This window comes from Callithrix jacchus, chromosome 5 (genome assembly GCF_049354715.1).
Source record: "Callithrix jacchus isolate 240 chromosome 5, calJac240_pri, whole genome shotgun sequence".
Taxonomy (NCBI): domain Eukaryota; kingdom Metazoa; phylum Chordata; class Mammalia; order Primates; family Cebidae; genus Callithrix; species Callithrix jacchus.
Window position 1 is genome coordinate 15,945,081 of NC_133506.1, and position 25,330 is coordinate 15,970,410.

At 40.0% G+C, this 25,330-nt stretch overlaps 1 protein-coding gene across 3 annotated transcripts in view; it reads left to right on the top strand.

Moving 5' to 3' along the window:
- The window catches only part of PLCB1 (phospholipase C beta 1), a 735,221-nt gene that overhangs the window by 599,959 nt on the left and 109,932 nt on the right, over positions 1–25,330 (top strand). For all 3 annotated transcript variants that reach the window (XM_078371332.1, XM_035302836.3, XM_035302835.3), the window contains 3 exons: positions 11,539–11,671; positions 15,357–15,410; positions 19,706–19,925. In XM_078371332.1, coding sequence (XP_078227458.1) covers positions 11,539–11,671; positions 15,357–15,410; positions 19,706–19,925 — 407 coding nt within the window. The remainder of the gene's footprint in view (positions 1–11,538; positions 11,672–15,356; positions 15,411–19,705; positions 19,926–25,330) is intronic.

Consider the following 25,330-nt stretch of genomic DNA (forward strand, 5'->3'; position numbering starts at 1 on the left):
TCAGAAAAGATTTTTAGAAATGTATAATGTTTAAACTTGGACAGTATTTGGACATTTTTTAGTTTTAGAAATTTTAGAGGCATTGAATCACATGGAGTCTATATTGGTCTAATAGAGAAAATATGATTTTTTTCTTTTGACATGTCTAAACTCTTAACTGGCCTCATTTTTAAAACTCAAGAAAAAATATTATTTGCCCTTAACATGTAATACTAGGAAAGAAAAGACATTTCACACTTTGAACCCCAGTGTCTTTTTATCTTGTCTTGGAATAATGTAAGTTTGTTTGAATGATGCCACCGAAAATAAGCAACTGGTTTTCTCTAAAGAAAATTCTATCTAGGACATGGCAGGCACTGGAGACACTATTTTAGCAGCAAAGACTTTTTTAGTATAATCATTTTAATGTGATGCTTCTAAAGGTCATTTCTATTTGAACATTCAAAACTTCATTGGACTGTAAAATATTACCAGCTTTTTAATAGTTTTATAAAGTATCTTCCAGAGTAATTACAAACCAAATAGATAAGAAAGTAGAATTTCCCTCCATGATTTGAAAATTAGACATTTATTTCAGATAAGGTAAAAATACATTATTCAGATTATATTATACATATATTATGTATACAATACATATTTAGGTTACATATTATCTGAATAATGGTTGGAAGTTAAGGAATAATAAAGATTCATCATTGGATTTATTTTGTCTTTGTAAATTGAGAGTGGTAGATTATTCAGGTTGTAGAATAGGAGCCCAGCCGAATCCTAACAAAGTATAGCATTCACAGTTAATTCCTCTAAATAAAATGTCACGCAGAAAAATTTTAAAACATAGTAAACTAAAGAAAATTTTAAAACCCTCTAATTCTGCAAATACTGTTAACATTTTTAATGTTTATCCTTCTAGCATGTTTCCTATGTACATTTTGTTTGTTTTTTGAGACAGAGTCTCGCTCTGTCACCCAGGCTGGAATGCAATGGTGTGATCTCAGCTCACTGCAACTTCTGCCAGCTGAGTTCAAGTCATTCTCCTGCCTCAGCCTCCCAAGTAGCTGGGACTACAGGCACCCACCACCAGGCCCGGCTTATTTTTGTATTTTTAGTAGAGACAGGGTTTCATCATGTTGGTCAGGCTGATCTCAAATTCCTAACCTCGAGTGATCCATCTGCCTCAGCCTCAAAAAGTGCTGGGATTACAGGCATGAGCAACCACATCTAGCCTCTATGCACATTTAAAAATATATATTTTAAAATGTTTTACAGACCGAATAATGTTATTACAGAGATGCCTAGTGAAATATCACAATAGTTTTTTTTTTCTATTTGTAAAAACCTATAAAAGGAAAAAGTAAATAATGCATTTATTAGGAAATATGTGGTAATAATGCAAAAATGCAATATTCAAACATGATTTTTTTAATGTTAGAGAAGTAAAAACAATATAATGAGCATTTACTGAGTGCTTACTATGTATCTGGCACCATATTGAGCCCTTTATTTTATTTTTCTTTCATCAAGATGGAGTCTCAATATGTTGCCCAAGCTGGTCTTCAACTCTCAGCTCAAGCAATCCTCCCTCTTCCACCTCTCACAGCACTGAGATTGCAGGGGTGACTCAGCATGTCTGGCCATGAAGCTTTTACTGTATTTACTCAAGTCTTAAAACATCCACATGTCCTAATTACCATTATTTCCATTTAACAAATGAAGAAACAAATGAGGAGTTAAATTGCTTGCCCTGTGCCACACAATCAGTAAAGAAAGGAGTTAGGACTGAAACTCAGGCAATCTGGTTCTACAACTCATGTTCCACATCAGCATTTCTCCACATTAAGAGTGAAGACCAGGACATAATGATAAAATGCTGATCCTGATTCAGTGGGTCTCAGGTGGGGCCTGGGACCTAATAAGCCCCCAAGTGATGGGATACTGCTGGTCTTCGGAGCACAGTTTGATAGGCATCTTCACCACACACACGCACTGCCTCTATAACAAAGCTGTAATTTTCTGGTAACCTTAGCAGGGTGGGCCATTCATTCATCCTTCTGTCCTCCATAGCAGGCTGCCTGAATGAACACAGGATATAAGACCTTTACCTTAAATGGCAGCATCCTTTGATTGAATTTTTAGTTTAATGTAAAGAATTCCACCCCCCCACCCCGCCCTTTAATAGCTGGATGTTGTCAGAACTTATTTTTCAGAAAGTAAGGTTTCTGAATCAAACAGAACCCACAAAGGGTTCTGTTTGATTGGTTTGTGCATTGGCTGGCTGAATACATATCCCCCAACTTGGAAATTACAAAAGCTGTATTCATATGCCAAGAATTCATTTCCATACCTTGGGAAAGTATGCTAAGACAGAGTACCTGACACTACAAACCTTACCCAGCCCTCGAGGCCAAACTCTTCACAAGAATTCCCAACATCGTCTGTATTTGCACCTGCAAGTGCATGTGTGTGAGTGGTCTTTGTGTGATATTGATGTTGAAAGGAAGAGTTGGTTGGTGATACTAACAGTTTATTTATTCCAAAGAGCCTACTTTTTATATTGTCTAACTCACATGTTCTTGTGAGTGAGCTGGAATTTATCTAAAATTGTTTGTGAATATTAGCTGGGTGTGCTAACACACGCTGTAGTCACAGCTTCTCAGAAGCCTGAGGCAGGAGAGTTGCTTGAGTCTAGAAGGCAGAGGCTGCAATGAACTGTGAATGCACTACTGCACCCTAGCCTGGGTGGCAGAGACCATGTCTCTTAAAAATAAATAAAATAAAATTATTTGTAAATATTTTCTAATTCAGTGTATGGTCCCAATTTGATTAGTTGAATAATGATATGAATTTCACCAATAAAATAACCTGACATCAAAACAATCCAAGGTAGTATTTTCATAAAGTTACAACATTTTACCCGAGCCCTTGGATACCATTTGATTATTCAAAACTTAAGCTCAATATTTCATCCACAGTTTAAGAACTTGACACTAAAATCAAAGATGAGGTTTACAGCTCATTTTGGATTCTCTTTAAATAAAATTCTCCTCCTTCAAATCTTCCTCCTCAAACAATAAATCAGCAAGATATTAACTGATAGAAACAATAGTTTATCAAAATCCCTGAACTTTAAAGCATCCAATACAGTAAAAAAAAAAAAAAAAAAAAAAAAAAAGTTTTCCTTTAAATAATGACACCATCCATTTCATTTCTTCTATACTGTACAGATTTGGCATTCACAATGCACTTTCATTGGATGCCTTGCATAAAACTGGGTCCTAACTAAGAAAAACATAGTAATCCCCATTTTTAGAGAAGGAAACAATTGCTCATTATGGTAGAGTGATTTGGTGCCATCGATGGCCATAAGTTGAAGAACTAAGGTCTTTTTACATAAGTGTCAAGAAAAGACCATTTATTCACTTGAATTGAAATTAGTCAATGATTGGTTCAATTCTACTGCTTTTGCAAATATCCTCCATAACAATTTGTAAAATTTCACTGGATTCTAATGAGGGGCTTTGGGTTCATTTGCCTAAAATAGAGATGAATACATTAACTTAAATATCCAGGTCATGCCCAATTATAAGAACGTGGCTCTCAGTTAATAATGAAGTTTTTTACTCTGTTTTAGTGCAGGACTTCTCAAATTTTAACGTGCATACAGGAGTAAGAAGTAGGCGAGGTGCAGATCAAAGGATACAAAGCAGGAAACCCGTAGGATTAACACTTAAAAAATCTAATGTACAGCATGAGGACTGTAATTAACATTCATGTATCGTAGTCTGAATTTTGCTAAATGAGTAGATTATAGCTGTTCTTTCCACAGGGGGAACAAAGTGGGTAACTATGTGAGATGAAGGATATGTCTGTTTGTTCCCTTATAGTAACTATTTTACTTATAATATGTTGTATGCCTTGAATATACACAATAAAATTTATTTTTTTAAACGTACATACAGATCACTTGAGAATCTTGTTACAATGCAGATTCAGATTCAATGGGTCTGGCATAGGTCCCAAAATGCTGCGTATTTAACAAGCTTTCAGGTGATGCTGTTGGCCCATGGATCATGTTTAGAGCAGCAGAGCTCTCACACTTTAGCATGTACCAGAATCACCCGGATGGCTTCCTAAAACACAGATTGATGGGCCTCATAGCCAAAGTTTCTGATACAGTAGGTCTGGGGTGGACCCAAGAACTTGCATCTCTAACAATTTGCAGTGAAGCTGATGCTGGTCTAGAGGCCACATATTAAGAACTACTGCGTTGAAGTCCTGTAGCTGTCTCTCTCAAGTGTGTGGCTCTCCCCAGATGAAACCCATTAATTCCATCCACTCTATAAATGCCAGCTTAATCACAGAAACCTGGGGAGGGCTCCAGGAGACACTTTTTTTTTTCCTGGGAATTATCCAGAATTTGTCCTGCGATAATTGACCATAGCCTTTGCCAAATGATTTGACTTAATTAATTTCAAAGATATACTTCCACAAAATTAATGTAAAGAGTTGTTGGATTTCTACCTAACTACCAAGAGTTCATTCCTTCTAATTTCTTTGGAAACTGTGTCAAAACACTTCTAATAAATTTAAGTTGGTACATTAAAGTTTATCTATGTAACACATATAAAAGGGTCAGTGGAGCTCTGTTCTTTTACCGTTTGGTAGCTTTCTGAATAACCTGCTGTTATTAATCATTAAATACAAACTTATTATAGACAGCAGAAAGCAGCATCTTCACCCTTTTCATTCATTGATATATTCATTTATTCAATTTTTTTATTTTAGCATGACATTTAGGTGGTTCTTTACTTTCAGGACTTTGCCATTAATAGGATAGCTATTTATTGTGTACCAGCAGGAAACTAGATGTGAATTCATTCATTCATTCAATATATATTAAAAAAAACCCAACAACTATGTGTCACTCACTCTGATGGCCTTTATATAGGTAATGCTGAGGAAGATTAGATACTCTATAGCCCTTACAACCTGGAGGAAGAGAGTGATATTAATAAAATTTATATATCTATATGTACAATTGCAGCTGTTACTGATGTTTAACAAAATAATACCATGTAAGTGCTGATGATTCCTTTATAAGATGATGCAGCCATGCTGTGTCAAGATTCACTTGAACCAGCAGTGTTCCAGTTACTGCTGGAAGATCTTGCTGGACATTAAGTATGCAAAACACAAAAGTACTTTACTCAGTGTTAACGAAGAAGCTCAAAATACTGGAATCAACAGATGACTTTATCTGGCTCATTAAAGCTGTCTCTTGCTTCTAACACACCCTAGTAGACTCTTCAAAATTAGGTGTTTTGACATATTTCATCATTAAAAATTCTAAGCTAACATTGAAAGAGCTGTACAAGGAACACCTATATATCAGCCACCTGAATTGCATAATTAAAATTTTGATGCATTCACTTGATCATATATAAATCCCTCTATCCATTTATCAATCCATGTTGGTTCAACATGATACCTTTTAAAATAGGTTGCAAACATCAGTGATACCTTTTAAAATAGGTTGCAAACATCAGTATACTTCACTCCTAAACACTTGGGAGTGCCTAAAGCAGGATACGGTTTTTAAGAATGATTCTTGATATCTTAGAAATATGAGGCAGATACATTATCTAATTTCATTCAACTAATAGAAATTTAAGGTACAAATTGTACACATGTTTGAAGAAGCTCCTCCTGGAAAGGCTGGCTCTAACAAAGACACTTTCTGACCATATTTGTCCTGAGTGGAATGGATTTCTGCCCCTTATCCATGTGGTGCCCATCCAAAGCAGGAAGCTGTCATTCTAACCAGCTACACAGAAAGAACTGCACTCTTTAGATGACTCAGACAAGGAAAGCACGGTCCCACCTCTAATAGCCTAGTCACACATCTGATATTTAAAAGATCCTTTACCTACCATGTTAACCTTTCAGTGAAATCCTCCAAATCCTAATTCTCTGCTGCTTAATCATCAGATCAAATTTTCAATGCCCAGAATGTAAATCTTTTCAACCAGCACATCAAATAGCTTTTCCTCTCTCTATAAAACTTATGAAAAATTATCTTTTCAGTTACCCTTTTACTGGTCCACCTGTATTCTATTTTCAAAGCTGTTCTGTTTAGTTTGAAGAAAAAGATATCGTAATGATTTCATTTGGCCACTAGATGGCAGGAACTTACTTCTGTGGTTAATTTTGCACTTCGTTTTTCACTACCAGCTAAGCAAAATCCAGTTCATCCACCTGAAGTACTACTACTTTCTGAACTTTCTTTCCTTGATATTTGCTTAATTGAAATTTAAGTATTTGAATTAAATTAACAAAACTGACATTTCGAGTTTCTGTTTCTATCACAATTTCCAGTACCAGGTTTTTATTCACTCATAAAAACAAATAATGGAGGAGGAATAAAACATCGACTTCTGCTAATTCTCTTGAGTGGGATAAGGAATGTGGTTTTCGCACCTTGGCTTACAGATCAATATAGTGGGAATTATTATATCTTTCAATCACAATGTCAGAAAGTTCAGTTTTGGTATCGCACTCCTATAGGTGCTTTTCTCATTTTTCAGCCGTTGTTTTGCTTATTTGACTTTGTATATACAAATGCCTATTTAGTGCAACAGGGTAGTTTTTTGAGAACTATGTTTACATGTACACATCTCTATATCAGTAGCAAGTTAAGTTATTATTATGGTTCCTTAGGCTGCTGTTACCATAGAGTGGACTGCTGCAGTAGAAAAATTTAGTCTTTAGCATATAGTACATATTCAAATACTCGTTCACAGTTTACTGTGTGACCTCTGGCAAGTTACATGACTTTTAATAAAATTTTCAGTAAAGATTTCTAATAACACCTCTTTTTTTTTTTTTTTTTTTTTTTTGCTCTATAATGGTACTGTGAGTGTTGCCTACACTGACTGGCTGTGGAAAAGCTGTTGTATATAACAGTGTCTAACCCAGAAAGATCTCAGCCACTTCTAATGGTAGTCTTCACTTGGCAAATATAGTCAATTAAAATTTGTATCTACAAATTACAGGCTCATGCCTGTACTTTGGGAATCCGAGGCAGGAAAATCGCTTGAAGTCCAGAGTTCAAGACCAGCATGGCCAACATGGTGAAGCCCCGTCTCTACTAAAAATACAAAAATTAGCTGGATATGGTGAGGCTCATCTATAATCCCAGCTACTCAGGAGGCTGATGCAGGAGAATCACTTGAACCCAGAAGGTGGAGGTTGCAATGAGCCAAGATCACATCACTGCAATTCAGCCTGGGTGACAAAGTGAGACTGTCTAAAAAAAAAAAAAAAAAATTGTATCTATAGCCCTTAGCAAAAAGGTTTAGACATCAGTCACATGTATGTGTTATTATAGAATCTTACTTAACACGGGTGTCCGCAACCAGTACTGGTCCATAGCCTGTTAGGAACTGGGCCGCACAGCAGGAAATAAGTAGCAGGTGGGCAAGGAACAAAGCTTCATCTGCATTTACAGCTGCTCCCCATCACTCACATTACCCCCTGAGCTCCACCTCCTGTCAGATCAGCTGCAGCATTAGATTCTTATATGAGTGCGACCCCCCTATTGTGAACTGCGCATGCGAGGGATCTAGGTTGTGTGCTCCTTATGAAAATCTAACGCGTGATGATCTATGACTGTCTCCCATCACCCCCAAATGGGATGATCTAATTGCAAGAAAACAAGCTCAGGGCTCCCACTGATTCTACATTATGGTGAGTTGTATAATTATTTCACAATATATTCCAATGTAATCATAATAGAAATAAAGTGCACAATAAATATAATGCTCTTGAACCATCCCCCCCATATGTTCCTCTCCCCCCTGGTCCATGAAAAAATTATCTTTTATGAAACTGGTCCTTGGTGCCAGTAAGGTTGGTGACTGCTGACTTAGCTTGTATATAACATTTGTCTTCAGAAAAGCATAAGAGGTACCCGGCAAGAGTAAGACTATGCAAGGATCTCCAAATTCCTTAGCCCAGTATTTAACTCCTTACCGACCCTCTTCCCTATGCCTTTGCTTGGCCACTGGGGCAAGAAGGTGAGGAGCTGTGGGCTGCAGACTAATTGGCTCCCGCCCACCGAGTTCCTGGCACAGCCCTGTCCCTTCAGCGTTGCTAAGGATGCATGGCTCACTCTTGGCCCATCTCAGAATTCCAGGCAAACTCTGCTCCTCCTGGCAGAGGATACAGATTGGCAGCTTGTCAGTGATTGGAAACTAGGAGAGTTCACTCAAAAATTTAGTTTTTCAGTTTTTTTCAAAACCTGGGCAAAATAGTCTAAAAATGAACAGGAACAACTGCCCCATTTACAGGCTCTCTCTCTCCTGCTCTGGACATGACCTCTCTTTGCCCTATTGCATTAAATCTGGTCAGCTTCACTGGTTTCTATCATTTCCATTGACTGCCCATTATTCTACAGTGTGAATAGTATCCCTGGGGGTTGTGTCCCTAGAGTGACACAGTCCACTCTATATGAAGACATCTCCAGGTGTGACTCCTGAACAAAGCATTTCTCCAAAACCGAATTCAAAGTCGAGCACCAACCCTTGGTGACCCCTTCATCCTCAATTGCAACCATAAAGTATTTGCCTGAATGTTTACATAACATCTGCTTTTTAAAAATATCTGTGATTTTGTATATTCTATCCCTTTTAGGGAAGGTGGAACCTTAGTCTCACACGCCCTTGATAAGCAGAAGTTTATTTTTTCCTTTACTTGACTCAAATTGACAATTGAACTTGATTTCCGAAGGGCATACAGCTACATGGAGTATCTGAAAACCTGATACAAAGCTAAAAATAAACTTGTTGGATCCAGTTTGAATGCACCTCCAGCTTAGCACCTCAAGACACTAATGCTAATTGCCAAGAAAAAAAAAAGCCACTGTTATTAGTTTCACTGAAACTGGTTTTCTCTAACTTCCATTCTTTTCTCCATCAAAATTTTCTTTTTCTCTGTCCTTTCTCAGAGGGCTAATTTTAGTCAGCTGTCACATTGAGAAGAATCTGGTTCATTCCCCACATGGTTTTAGAAACCAACTTGGATATAGTGGGAAAGGTCAGATCCCCACGGAACAGGGATATCTTCCTACCTTGTTTCTAAAGCAGCTGAGTGTGGTAACCATGGGCACCCTCTTCAGCTGGGAGGCCAGGAAAGCATTACCCCTGTGGTACTTAAGCCAAAGAACCACCCACTGACGGTGTATAGGCCCCATGTAGTCAAATCTGGTTTTTCAAGGGAAGCAAGAAATTCACTGTTTCAATGTAAAATCACCTTAATTAAAAGATTTGGCCGCATTGGTTGAGCCAGAGAAAATGCATCCATGCACCCCATTGGGACCATGAGTTTCCAGTTGGCAATGTCTTGCTGAACAAAACATACACAGTCCTTTCCCTTTGCATATGATTCTAGGGAGAATTTTTCTGATGGATGTAACTAAATAGTGTGACCATACCAGCACTTACCCATCAGAAGTAGCCATTTTTCAAAAGAAAGATTCTGCCCTAGTGAGCTATACAGGCTGCCCAGGTTACTTGTTTAGGCTCTTGTCTCCCCTAACTGCTGTCCAGCCATTGCTACTAAGGGCGCTTCCAGCACTGAGCTGGCTGTGGTAACCAAGCAGGGATGATTTGTTGAATTAAAATAAGTTCTCCCATCACTTAATGCCATTTTGGAAGTTGCTTTAAAGATGATTTGGGAAACAGATTAAAGGCCACTGGTGACAATCAGTGTCACTATTTTCACTCTTCTCTTACTTTTTATAAAAATGTTATTATACGACAATTTTCCATCTGTAATGACATGCCAAAATGTCACAATGTTGGGCTCCAAATGACTTCTGGGAAACTATATTTCCTAATGTATTTTTAAAATATGCTACAAAGTAGAACATTGGGATAACCTCCTTGTCAGTAAAACCTGCCAGGGACTTGGAAGCCAATCCTGATAAAGAGTTACAGAGAATCTAGCACATTGAAAAGCAACATTAAAAGAGTATGTAGGCAAATTATTTTATAAGGATCAGCATTTATTCAGCAATTATTTTTAAATGTTTGTATAGGGTATAGTGAATGAGCTGCTGGAGGGTGTTGAGTGAAGATTTCACGTTTCAATGCATTTATTATTATTCATTGGTAATATTGCACAAGCTTAAATGTTTTGTTTTATTTGTTTTACATCAACACGAATAACAAACCGAGAGATGCTCTCTAAAAGAAAATAATATTATTTAAGAATAGGGCATACTAAATTATGTGCATAGTCAGGAAGGGAAGAAAGACAAAGGTTTTTGAAGGATGAATGAGGAGGATTACGTAACTGTGTTGAGATGATTATCCTTGGCTACAAGGATCAATAACAAGAATGACATCAGTCCAAGGTTGGACAGGAAGTTGCTGGGCAGATGTCCTCACAGAAGTATGTTTTGTGTCATGTTGCTGTGGCCTTTGTACCAGGTGATGCTTTTTGCAGTCTTTTGTGATAGCTTTTCTTATCAGGCATTTATGTGTGAGAACCTTCTCTTTACGACATTCCTGGCTCTTTTTGCCAGTGTTTTGGGGGATTTTGTTGTTGTTGTTGTTGTTTTAATATAAGGGACTCCATTTGGATTCTGACAACTTACACGTTATTTAACATCCACATATTTACTCTGTGCCAGAAACAATTCTAAGCACTTTATAAATATTAACTTAATCATCTAAACAATCTCACAAGATAACATTGTGATCCCCAGCACACACATTTCTTCGTCTATAATGATAAAGAAATTGAAGCACTGAAAGTTAAATGAGCGGCCCAAAATTACACTTCTGGTAAATTGCAGGGCCAAAATCTGAATCCAGGCAAGCTGCACTCCAAAATATGTGTTCTTATCCATCACATCAATTAGCTCATTCTGTAAAACAACCCCAAACTTGGCGGCTTATAACAGCAACCAGTTATTCTTTTTCATGCATTATCTAGTCATTATCTGGTCAGCTGGGCAGGTCTGGAGATCCAGACCAGACTCACAGACTCAGCTCATCTCAGCCGGGCTCACTCCTGCATATGTGCTCAGCTGGGGACTGGCTGGTCCAGGACATAAGGATGACTCAGCTGTCCTCCAGAAGAGCTGGATAAGAGACAAGGATGACTCAGGTCCTCCATTGCTATAACAGGGTCCTGAGAAACAGTGGTAAAGTTTGCAAGGGCCTTTTGTATCAAGTTTGCTACCCTCTGATTGACCCAAGTAAATCACATGGTCTGGTCCAGAGTCACTGTGGAAGGACACCACCAAGGCATAGACATAGGTTGGTGTAAAAATTGGAGACTTTAATACAATTAATCTCCTATATTCGTGGTTCAACACTCTGCTGTTTTAATCCTGATATCCAGGTGGTATCAAATTTGGTATTTCCAACTCCAAAAGAATTGTGAAGATGCTGCAAAATATAGCCTTGTTGATTTAGGGAGGCAAGAAAAGACTAAAAAGAAATGTGGAAAATGAAAGGATATTTATAATTTTAGGCCGATCCTGGAGAAACACCATCAGAAGCTCCAAGTGAAGCAAGGACGACTCCAGCAGAAAATGGGGTGAATCACACTACATCCCTGACGCCCAAGCCACCCTCCCAGGCTCTCCACAGCCAGCCAGCTCCAGGTAGGCCATCTGGAAAGAGCTGGACAACATGAGCAAGATACTTCCATTCATTAGTGCCACTGAAGGAGGTGTTGTGATGTGGGTAGCTAAAGCATCAGGTGAGGAAAGATGCGTGGACTTAGGAGGTGCTCCATCAATGTGCAATCAATGAATGAAGACCAGAAGAGATTCATAGGTGCTCATCTGGCTCTCCAGATAACTTATGAAGCCACAACAAAAAATCACCCAGATTTCATGTGTCCTTTTTTAGTGATGAATTTTTTATGATCCATCTGCTAGCACAGTTTGAGTAGAGTTCTCCAAGTAGCTTATAAACAATCATGCCTTAGAAGTGCATTCTTGAGGCTGGGTGCCGTGGCTCATGCCTGTAATCCCAACACTTTGGGAGGCCAAGACAGGAGGATCACGAGGTCAGGAGATCAAAACCATCCTGGCGAACAAGGTGAAACTCCATCTCTACTTAAAATACAAAAAAAGTAGCTGGTCGTGGTGGCACATACCTGTAGTCCCAGCTCATCAGGAGGCTGAGGCATGAGAATTGCTTGAACCCTGGAGGTGGAGGTTGCAGTAAGCTGAGATCACACCACTGCACTCCAGCCTGGGCGACAGAGCGAGACTCTGTCTCAAAAAAAAAAAAGGTTCATTATTAGTCCTGTTTCATTAATTCTTTGCCAAGGGCTCCTTTTCCTCTTTCTCCAACTTTCTTTTCAACATCCTTGAGTGTCTGCCATGTGCTGGGTGCTGGACACATTGTGAAGCCTTTCACATGGATCATTTCAATTCCCCACCCTCCCCCCACCGACAGGCCCAGAGAGTAGATTCTATCATTGTCCCCATAGGGCAGCTGAATAAGCTGCCATTTTCAGGTGATAAAGTACTTATTAAAGGCCACAGAGCCAGGGAAGAGTGTAGTCAGACCTGACACATTTCCCTGTGATACTAACATTCTTGCTTTTAGCTCCTATATTCCAACCAAAGCCAGGCTCATGCCTCATTTCTAAAAAACAAACAAACAAACAAAAATCTTTGATTTGTATGCAGCTAACTTTGACATTTAATCTTTAATCTTAGGCAGCTTTATGTAACTCTTCCTTGTCCTGTTTACCCCAGTAGATGGGAGGCTTCCTAGGATAGATTTCAGTTTGATGCTTCCTCTGTACATCACACTGTGCTGGGGAATAGCATGGACCTGATAATTTCTTGTCGAATTGTTTAATAAAGTAAGTAAAAAGGAACAGAATTTCCTTCCATGAAGGTGTGGAATAGAGCTCCTTTCTTTGTTGCTGGCCAGGTGTGTTGACTCATACCCACAATCCCAGCACCTTGGAAGGCCAAGGTAGATGTATGACTTGAAGTCAACAGTTCGAGACCAGCCTGGCCAACATGGTGAAACCCCGTCTCTACTAAAAATACATGTTATCCTGGCATGGCAGTGCATGACTGTAGTTTCAGCAATTCAGAAGACTGAGGCAAGAAAATTGCTTGAACCTGGGAGGCTAAGGTTGCAATAAGCTGAGATCATGCCACTGCACTCTAGCCTGAATGACAGAGCAAGACGCCATCTCAAAAAAAAAAAAAAAAAAAATGTTGCCAATAGTAAGAAGATGACAAGAAATAAATTTTCAAAAAAAGAGTTTTATATACCAAATACAAACATCTCGAGTCCTTCTGAAATATATATTCATCATTTAAATATGTGAGTAAATAGTCATGTGTTCCTGAAAGTAAAAGAGAATTTAGCATTTTCACATTTTTTAACCTGATATTTTGCAATATATATATATATATTCTTTTTAAGGGACAGAGTCTCACTGTGTTGCCCAGGCTGGAGTAAAGTGGCACAATGTTGGCTCACTGCAACCTCCACCTCCCAGGTTCAAACAATTCTCCTGCTTTAGCCTCCTGAGTAGCTGGGACTATAGATGTATGCCACCACACCCTACTTTTTTTTTTTTTTTTGTATTTTAGTAGAGATGGGATTTCACCATGTTGCCCAGGCTGGTCTCAAACTCCTGAGGTCAAGCAATCCACCTGCCTTAGCCTCCCAAAGTGCTAGGGATTACAGACGTGAGCCACTGCACCCAACCAGAAAACACTTTTTAAATGGCACAGAATACATTGCAAAAACAGCCTTCCTTTCCCCTAAAGTTAACATCTCACAGGATCATGGGGCAATCATGAAAACCAGAAAATTAGCATTGGCATGATACTCTGACCTGAACTGCACACCTTATTTGGGCTAACCTGCTTTCCACTAATGTCCTTTTACTGTTCAAGATCCCAACGCCGGATCCCACATTGTATTTCATTGTCATGGCTCCTTAGTCTGCTTTCATCTATGGCAGTCCCACAGTCTTTCCCGTCTTTCATAACCTTGGTACCTTGGAAGAACTCCGGTCAGTTATTTTGTAGACTGTCCCTCAGTTTGGATTGGTCGGATGTTTCCCCATGATTAGGTTGAGGGCATGCATTTTGACAAGAGCACCACACAAGTGATTCTCACCCTTCTCAGTGCATCACATCACGGGTCTATGATGTTGCTGGGTCTCATCATGGATGATGTGAGATCAGTTGGTTAAGGTGGTTTCTCCACTCAAAGTTATTTTCCCCTCTTAGATAAATTGGGACAACTACTTTGAGACTATGCACATATCCTGTTCTTCCTTAAACTTTTACTTACTGATTTTAACTTCTCCAATGGATCTTTCCTGCAACAGTTATTACTGCCTAGTGGTCAGCATTTGACTTTTATTTTCATTTTTCCTTATTTATTTATTTATTTTTGAGACAGAGTTTTGTTCTTGTTGTCCAGGCTGGAGTACAATGGTGCAATCTCAGCTCACTGCAACCTCTGCCTCCTGGGTTGAAGCGATTCTCTTGCCTCAGCCTCCCGAGTAGCTGGGACTACAGGCATGCACCACCACATCTGGCTAATTTTGTACTTTTAGTAGAGACGAGTTTTCGCCATGTTGGTTGGAGTAGTCTTGAATTCCTGACCTCAGGTGATCCACCCACCTCAGCCTCCGAACATTTGACTTTTAAAAGGCCATTTGTCATTCCTGATTTTTCCAGAAGGTGGCAATAGCATTGCCTAAACCGAATTTGTTTTGCTTCCGAGTAGGTGTCTTTTCTCTTTTCTCTCCCTATAAATGGAGCATATAATATGGCTTCTTTTTTTTTTTTTTTTTTTGAGACAGAATTTCACTCACCCTGTCCCATAGGCTGGAGTACAGTGGTACAATCTCAGCCCACTGCAAACTCCACCTCCTGGCTTTAAGTGATTCTCCTGCTTCAGCCAGCCAAGTAGCTGGGATTACAGGTACCTGCCATCACACTCAGCTAATTTTATTTTTAGTAGAGACTGGGTTTCCTCATGTTGTCCAGGCTGGTCTCGAACTCCTGACCTCAAGTGATCCATCTGCCTCAGCCTCCCAAAATGCTGGGATGACAGACATAAAGGCACTGCACCTGGCCTAATATCACATTTAATTAGGTTTGTCTCAAAGCTACAAATGAAGACTTTTTAAGAATAATTTTTATAAAGAATTTCTCCCACAATTTGTCATTTCTCTGAAAAGAGATTTAGATTCAAGGCCCAAATATTTTTGTTTGCTTTATTTGTTTACAGGAAGAATAAAATTTTAAAAGTTGAAGAAGGCTATTTATTTTATCTTTTATATTACAGGTTCTGTAAAGGCACCTGCCAAAACAGAAGATCTTATTCAGAGTGTCTTAACAGGTAATTGCCACCCTTTCCCCGCATGGAATTAAGCAGCTGAGTATTACACAGTGGAAATACTTAGAGGAGAGGAAATTTTCATTCATATCTGAAAAATAACATTAATATTTCTTCTTCTAAAAATCTGCAGATCTACACTCTTGGTTTAGTCTGTGTGATATGATATAATCACAGAGGGGTAGGCATACTTTGTAGTTAGAACCCTGCTGGTGTAAACATAATGTAGTTTCACAAGATAGTTATTTCACCATCAGAGAATAGTTTCATGTTGGAAATGTATCTCAGTGAACAGGAATGCCTGTCTTCCCAAATTTGCCAACAAACTATATCTTAGATATGCGGAATATGATCCATTTGTGAGCATAAAATGCACAGTGAACTATGATACAGTTTGGAATTATTTTATATTTGGTTAATCACATAAGCTAATGGAACTAAAATTGGTACAAGCTTTCTGCAGTACAATTAGCAGTATGTAGTGGAATCTTAAAAATATGTATAATACTTGGCTCAATATACAACAGAAATATACACACGTGTTCACCAAAAGAGGCACTATTGTTAAGGGCCAAATATGGAAACAACCCAATCTCCATCAACAGTAGGGTAGGTAAATACATTGTGATAAATTCCTAGCATAGAACAAGAGGCAGCTGCAGAAATAAATAAACTGCAGTCACACACAACAACATGGATAAAACTCAAGCATAACATGGAGGGAATAAAAGCTAGACACAAAAGAGCACGTTCTGTAGGATTCCATATACATCAACTTCGAAGACAAAACTAATTCATGTTATAGAAACCTAGATTTGAAATATACTTCCTGGGAAGCAGGAACCAGAAAGGAAGGCTTCTAGGATGCTGGTAGAATTTTTGTTTTGACCTGAGTGATAGATATTAAGGTTTATTGACTTTGGGAAAATTTACAAGGCTACAATTTATGATTTATGTACTTTGATGTGTGTATTTGTATTTCATCAAGACATGCATAAAATATGCATAGAAAAATTACTTGAAGAAAGTATTGAAAGATAACAAAACATGGGTTTTTTTATTTGTTTTTGAAATGGAGTCTTGCTCTGTCACCCAGGCTAGAGAGCAGTGGCACAATCTTGGCTTGCTACAACCTTTGCCTCCCAGGTTCAAGCGATTCTCCTGCCTCAGCCTCCTAAGTAGCTGGGACTGCAAGCACGTGCCACAACACCTGGCTAATTTTTGTATTTTTAGTAGAGATGGGGTTTTGCCATGTTGGCCAGGCTGGTCTCAAACTCCTGACCTTAGGTGATCCACCCACCTTGGCCTCACAAAGTGCTGGGATTACAGGTGTGAGTCACTGCGCCCAGCCCAACAAAACATGTTTTTAAAAGATTTAGTTTCATGGGGAACAATACCATAGTAATGCATAAAACAAGAGACAGAAGTGTTCCCAGAACATGATTTCAATGTTATTTAAAAGTATGTAAATGAATGGCCAAAAGGCAATGGTCTGTACTAATACACTAGCTGTGATTATCTATTGGTGGCTTATTTATAAATGATATTTGTGTCTTTATGTAAGCGGACATTACCTTTATACTTAAGAGCATATTCTAAGGAACAGCCTCTCATCTACAGACTTTTTAAATATAATAATTTATGTGGATTTCTTTCTAATCACAGGTTAGAACATCTAGAGCTTTATTTCCAAACTGCCTATAGCTGATATACTGTAAACCACTTTTAAAGAAATAAAATTGGATCTACTACCAAGAATGGAGCAATTCCGTGGGATTATAAATTTTTAATTTAATAACTTATTATGTAACCATAATGAGTCAATTTGGGCTTGAGGGAAACCATTAAATAAGTGTACCTGGTTTTCTCCACAGCCTCATTTTCAAAAGAAATCCAGTGTCAAGAGAATAGACACAGTGTAAGAGAAGGAAACATATTTCTATTGCTTAAAGATATTAACATTTAAGAACATAAATTATCATTCTAGTTTCTATGTTTATTCACTAGACATCTTATTTTCTATTCACTTCTCTTCTTATTCACAGCATATATTATTTCTGAATCTCTTGATAGTTTTAAATATTTATGGTAACATTTTTTGTTCCCAGAAGCAGGATATTCAATTCAAAGCATGGAAACATATGAGTTATGACTTGATCTGGTCCAAATAAATTATAATTCACTGAAGTTAAGACACCATCAGTTGTAAGGCATTCCATGTCACGTATTGCTAAAAAAGAAAATCACTGACCAACTATAAGATGCATCTTGATTTCAGAAATATTGACATATTTATAAAATACATACTCTAGAATTTATTGAATATATCAGTAAAATACATTTTTTTTTTTTTTTTTTTGGACGGAGTCTCACTCTGTCGCCCAGCCTGAAGTGCAGTGGTATGATCTTGGCTTACTGCAATCTCTTACTCTGTTGTCAACCTCCCAGGTTCAAGTGATTCTCCTGCCTCAGCCTCCCAAGTAACTGGGACTATAGGTGCCCACCACCACACCCAGCTAATTTTTTATTTTTTTATGTATTTATTTTTTTTAGATAGAGTCTCGCTCTTTCACCCAGGCTGGAGGGCAGTGGCGCAATCTCAGCTCACTGCAATTTCCGCTTTCCGGGTTCAAGCAATTCTCCTGCCTCAGCCTCCTGAGTAGCTGGGATTATGGGCGTGTGCCACCATGCCCAGCTAATTTTTGTGTTTTTGGTAAAGATGGGGCTTTGCCATGTTGGCCAGACTTGTCTCAAAATCCTGAACTCAGGTGATCCATCCACCTCAGCCTCCGAAAGTGCTGAGATTACAGGCATGAGCCATCTTGCCTGGCCTTATTTTTGTGCCTTTAGTAGAGATGGAGTTTCACCACGTTGGTCAGGGTGGTCTTGAACTCCTAACCTCAGGTGATCCACCCACCTCAGCCTCCCAAAATGCTGGGATTACAGGTATGAGCCACTGCACCCATCCCAGAATGTTTTTAGGTCAGGCTCCATCACATTAAAAGCTTTCTCAGCATGGGATAAAAAAAAAAAAAAAAATCAGCCAGGCACAGTGGTTTACTCCTGTAATCCCAGCACTTTGGGAAGCCAAGGAAGGCAGATCACTTGAGGCCAGGAGTTTGAGATCAGGCTGGCCAACATAGCGAAACCCCGTCTCTACAGAAAATACAGAATAATCAGTGTTGGCACGTGCTTCTAATCCCAGCTACTCAGGAGGCTGAAACATGGAATCACTTGAACTAGGGAGGTGGAGGTTGCAGTGAGCTAAGATCATGCCACTGCACTCCAGCCTGGGCAACAGAGTAAGACTCTGTCTCAAAAAAGGAAATAAAATAATAATATAGTCATGTGGGCTGCTAGGAAGCCTCTGATGACTGTGCAAATTATATTAAGAGATCTTCTCTTGAGACACTTTACTGCGATGTGCTGCTGTGATAGATGTACAAACCTGAGATGTTTATACTCTAAATGGTACTCTTTAGAAATGGTGCTGTAGAACCTGCAGTTATTTGCCAAGCCTCCACAGTCACAGTGCCAGAAACTGGGTTAAATACTTTCCGTGAGTTCTTTTATTTCATCATCCTAACAACCCTATAAAGTCGTAGAAGTATTATAACCCTTATAGTAATGCTATTGGTGCCCTGCCCAGATTCCTTGTGCAGCTGGTGCAACCGTCTCCTGGTTGTGGTAAGGGTTGGCTGCTAACAGCTCATTATTTCCCCTTCTCTGCAAAATTGCCCTCAACCAAAAGAAAGCCCCCTCTCCAGACGGTTATGCCTCCCTGCTCTGACTGTCCCAAATATGTGAGAAGCTCACCTTCTTTCCTCAAGGTGAGACCAGCTCGGTGGTACAACTCACACTCCAGAGCTTCCCATGGGATCAGGCAGAGGCCAGACTCCATTATTCTGAGATCACACCCTTGCTTAGTGCCTTCCCCAGCCCCTGTATGCTTCCCTAGCTCCCCTACTATGAGAGTCCCTCAGTAAAGCATGTGCACCTGAATTCCCATCTTGCACTCTGTTTCTAGGGAACCCAAACTAAATATATATGTATTCAAATGAACCAACTGGGTCTCTGAGAAGTTTAGGAACATAGTTCCTAAAGTTAGCAAGTTCATAGTTGCAAAGTTAGCAAGTGATAGAGCCAGACTGGAACCCAGATATATCTGACATCAAAGCTTTGCTCTTAAACTCCAGCTGGGCAAGATCAAACATTTCTTCCAAGAAGGTGGCTGCTCCTCTTTCTATCTGGACTTTCAGTCCTCCCATTCCCTTAGCTTTCATATTCATTTGTTGCAGAAGTGGAAGCACAGACCATCGAAGAGCTAAAGCAACAGAAATCGTTTGTGAAACTTCAAAAGAAGCACTACAAGGAAATGAAAGACCTGGTTAAGAGGCACCACAAGAAAACCACTGACCTTATCAAAGAACACACTACAAAGTATAATGAGATTCAGAATGACTACTTGAGAAGGAGAGCAGCTTTGGAAAAGTCCGCCAAAAAGGACAGTAAGAAAAAGTAAGTTCAATGAATATTTTTGGTTAGTTTCATAGCATGAAGAGTCGTTAACATGGATTTTTAATGTTTTAGATCATATTTTTGCACCTGTACCATGACAAGAAAGCCACCTAACCTCCTCCATTCTCCACAGCTCTTGAGGTACCTTAGTTCAGATTTGCTTGTGGATTGAATTTTTTTTTTATTTGACCAAATTCTGAGGATAAATATGCAGGAAGTTTTCCCATGAGGCTAGCCTGTGGTCCCAATTCCAATTAGCTAACTTCCTATATTACAGCTGCCAATCTCGTGGGTATGAGACTTTGCCTTGTGTATCTAGAACGTAGTTGGAGAGGCAACTGGTCTTTTTTTGAGACAGAGTCTTGTCCTGTTACCCAGGCTGGAGTGCAGTGACCTCATCTCAGCTCACTGCAGCCTCTACCTTCTGGGTTTAAGTGATTATCATGCCACAGCCTCCCTAGAAGCTGGGAGTACAGGCATACACCACCACATCTGGCTGCTTTTTTAAAAATTTTTAGTAGAGATGGGGTTTCACCAGGTTGCCCAGCTGGTCTTGAACTCCTGGCCAGGTGATCTGCCTGCCTCGGCCTCCCAAAGTACTGGGATTACAGGCATGAGCCACCACTCCCAGCCACAACTGTTCTTTTAGAAAAGAGAAGCTGATTATCCTTTGCTACCCTGTCTGAAATCCATAATGCACACAGGTGACTCCTATTTTGGGGCCTGGGTTTCCACAGCCCCATGTACCCAGACCTTGATGGTGAGAAGCATCTCTCACACATTCACTCAATTAATATTTATTGAGTGCCTACCATGTCCTGGAGATGCAGCAATAAGCATGACCCAATCATCATCTCAAATAGCTAACATGGTAAAGTGGGAAATGTGAGCAATAAACAATAGACACACAGCATAATCTCAGGTTATGATGAGGACTATCGAGGAAAGAAAGAAATAGGACTATGGGATAGAGAATGATTGGAGATGGGAGATCCCTTCTGCCATGTTGATGTGCAATAAGGTGACACGGAAAGAATAAAGCCTGGTCAGCTATGCAAAGAACTAAGGAGACTTATTCCAGGAAATAACAAGTGCAAAGGCCCTCAGACAGGAAAAAATGAACTTGTTCCAGGAACTGTAAAGCTGGCAAAGTGGGTGAAACATAGTAAACCATGAGAGGAGGGAAACAGGATGAGATCAGAAAAACAGGAGGGAATCCCACTGCCAGGTTCTTTAGAGCTGGAGCAAGCAACAGTTCAAAATGTATTGAATGTGCAATAGGATTCTACTGAAGAATGAAATTGACATGGTGAAATTTAATAGTCTCAGAGAAATGACTCTAGCTGCTGTGTGGAAGAGGGACCCTCAAACTGTGCACCTCAAATGGATGTGAGTCACGGGGGATCTTGTTAGGTGCAGATTCTGACTCTGCATGTCTGAGTTGGAGCCTGAGCAGCACCAGGTGATGCTGATTCTGCACTTCCATGGACAACACTCTGAATAGTGAGGATCAAGGGCTCAGAAAGGAAGCGGGAGACCAGTTAGGAAACTTCTTTATGAGTCCAGCTGAGTAATGATGGTGGTTTCGTTTAGGATGATGATGGCAGACATGGAAAAGGATGGATTCTTGATTTGTTTTGAACGGAGTCAGAGGGCTGGAAGAGAGAAGCCTGCTTGTATGACTCTGCAGTTCCCAGGTGTCCTTTAGAGAAGGAAACTCATGCTGTTACCCACACCAAATGTGTTCATGACACTCCGTTATCTAGACTAGACCAGTGTATCTCAAATTTCAGTGTGAATCACTTGCAGCACTTGCTGAACACAGACTCTTGGGCCTTGACCCCAGAGTTTCTGCCTCAGGGACCTCCTTGCGTGGGGACTGAGCTGCTGCACTTCTAACAAGCTCCTAAGGTTTGCTGATGCTGCTGGTCTACCGACTTGCCACAGATTGGCCCTGGTCTAGAATTGTTCAGGAGCATCCTAGACATTGAAGGGTACCTGAAAGGCCTTCTTTGGTCTAATCCCTGCCTGCCTTCCCAGGTGCCATCTCCCAGCACCTCACATGAAAACCTGTATTTTCTTCTTAGCTCCCACCATGATGAGCTAGGGCAGTTCGGATCCTCTGGGCTCAGAGCCCTTCTTAAATTGTAAGACTCTAGTGTGAACAATGCAGACCCTATCTCTAAACTCCCACAAAGACCTGCTTCCAAATGTGAGGATGCCACGTGGATTTCAGAGTATCACCTGCTATCAGAACCCCACATGTGGACTGCTCACCATAGCTTATCACAGAACTTTGTGGACACAGGGTCTGGCTGACCACAGGGGGCTTCCTGTTTTGTACCCTTTTGAAGGTCTGTTCCCAGTCCTGGAATAGCACTCCATTGAGTGTCAACGAAGTGCTGGGCATATGTGTCATGTCAGTTTCCTAGAGTTGCTATAAAAAGTACAACAAACTGGATGGCTTAAAACAGTAAAAATGTATTTTCTTACAGTTTTGAAGGCTAGGAATTCAAACTCAAGGTATCAGCCAGGCACGGTGGCTCATGCCTGTAATCCCAGCACTTTGGGATGCTAAGGCAGAAGGATCACTTTAGGCCAAGAGTTTGAGACCAGCCTGGGCAACATGGTGAAACCCCATCTCTACTAAAAATACAAAAATTAGCTGGGCGTGGTGGCACACACCTGGAATTAGGTACTTGGGAGGCTGAGGTGGGAGGATTGTTTGAACTAAGAGATGGAGGTTGCAGTGAGCTGAGATGGTGCCACTGCACTCCAGCCTGGGCAACAGAGAGAGACTCTGTCTAAAGACAAAACAAAATCAAGGTGTCAGTGGATTATGCTGTCTCCGAAAAGCCTAGGGGAGGAATCTTTTGTCTATTCTAACCTCTGGGGGTTACTGGCCATCTTTGTCGTTCCTTTTCTGTTAGACACTTCACTCTAGTCACTGCCTCCATTATTACATGAATTCTCCCTGGGTAGGTGTGTCTTAGTCCAAATTTCCCTCTTCTAATGACAGTCACTAGTCTTAAGATTCAGATCCATCCTAATCTGCTATGACCTTATTCTATTACATTTGCAACAACCCTCTTTCCAAATTAGATCACAGGCTGAGGTTCTGGGCAGAACCTGAAGTTTACAGGGATGTTATTTAACCCAGTACATGTGCTAAGCATTTGTATGTACTGTAGGTACGGGCATCACCCACATCTGACAAGAGAGAACCTAAAACACATTGAGTCTGAGTAACCTGGCCAGGGGTACATGCAACACACAAGGCTGTAGAGACAGTGAAGTCATGGCACGGTTCCCCCTCAGTTGCTACTTGTATCCTATGACATCGTAGATCTGAAATCTGCATCTCTGTAGACCTGTGACTGCTTCTGGTACCTATACTTGCAATCGTTTATCTCTATACAACAAACATCTTTGAGTATCTCTACCCAACAAATGGATACGTAAAATAACAATGCCCAAATAAATTTGTTCATTAACAATTTCAAATGTTATGAGATGACTCTTTGAAATGTAGATTCCTGGAATTTCTTTGAATATCCTTTGCAGGTATATAATATGAACTTGTTGACAATAAATAATGTTTTGCAACATGAAGTTCTCTAATTAACAGTGTTAATGTTTACATTAGAATATTTTCTTCAAAGTTTAATAATTAGGGAAATGGAAGCAAATGCAGTCACTTTAAATTTTGTTGTTATCCCTTTAGGGCACAGACAGTTCTTGTCTGAGATCTCAGGGCTTATTTAGCTATCAAGAATATTTTAATTTTGAATTTTAGTTATTTAGCGAGCACTAACAGAGCATTGTATAAGACATTGTTCTTAACTCTCTATAAACAACTTATAACATTTGCGGTGTTTAAAAAAAAGGTGTAGTATTTAGAAGATTTATAACTTTCAAAGCAAAAGTATCCCTTAGTTCTATTTCAATGTAGATATAGCATTTTAATAAATTATAGTATTAAGAGAAGAAAAGCCTTTAAAGTTTAAATTATTACTTCAGTTCATTTTCTGTGCTGTAGCAGATAAATTACTGTTATCAGATAGCCCATTTTTCATATATTAGCTAACCAACGGGCAACATATTGCCAAAGATAATCCACTGATCTTCCCAGCTCTAGGAAGTCTTATGCAGAATCAATTGTACCTTTACTCAAAACTTGTCCAGAATCATTGTCACGAGCTTTCTCAATAAAGCTTATCTCAAACGCTTGGCTGATAATAACTGCCACTGATAAATAAAATTGCGTTCTTTAACTGAAAACGTTATAAATTACCCTGAAACTATGTAAGCATGTAAGTGACCTTTCAATGAGCAAAATATAAGACAAACTATTACATTCTTCGTTTACTGAATAATCTTCTTTTGATGCCAAGTCATAGAGAGAGATAAGATGCATTTTTTTAGATTTATATTGTGACATCTGATTGACCACATGCTTAAATTGAAAGCACTATCAAAACCTGATACTTGGGCTTTCAAAAGTAACAAAACCATTGTTTCTGGACGCTGGAGCAGCCCTGAAGGCCATCGAGGTTCTATCTGTCCCTTGTTTGAGGCTGGAGCAGCCCTGAAGGCCATCGAGGTTCTATCCGTCCCTTGTTTGAGGCTGGAGCAGCCCTGAAGGCCATCGAGGTTATATCATCTGTCCCTTGTTTGAGGCTGGAGCAGCCCTGAAGGCCATCGAGGTTATATCATCTGTCCCTTGTTTGAGGCTGGAGCAGCCCTGAAGGCCATCGAGGTTATATCATCTGTCCCTTGTTTGAGGCTGGAGCAGCCCTGAAGGCCATCGAGGTTATGTCATCTGTCACTTGTTTGAGACTGGAGCAGCCCTGAAGGCCATCGAGGTTATATCATCTGTCCCTTGTTTGAGGCTGGAGCAGCCCTGAAGGCCATCGAGGTTATATCATCTGTCCCTTGTTTGAGGCTGGAGCAGCCCTGAAGGCCATCGAGGTTATATCTGTCCCTTGTTTGAGGCTGGAGCAGCCCTGAAGGCCATTGAGGTTATATCTGTCCCTTGTTGGAGGCCAGAGCAGCCCTGAAGGCCATCGAGGTTATATCTGTCCCTTGTTTGAGGCTGGAGCAGCCCTGAAGGCCATCGAGGTTATATCTGTCCCTTGTTGGAGGCTGGAGCAGCCCTGAAGGCCATCGAGGTTCTATCCGTCCCTTGGTTGAGGCCGGAGCAGCCCTGAAGGCCATCGAGGTTATATCTGTTCCTTGTTTGAGGCCGGAGCAGCCCTGAAGGCCATCGAGGTTATATCTGTCCCTTGTTTGAGGCTGGAGCAGCCCTGAAGGCCATTGAGGTTATATCCGTCCCTTGTTTGAAGCTGGAGCAGCCCTGAAGGCCATTGAGGTTATATCTGTCCCTTGCTTAAGGAGGAAGCTGA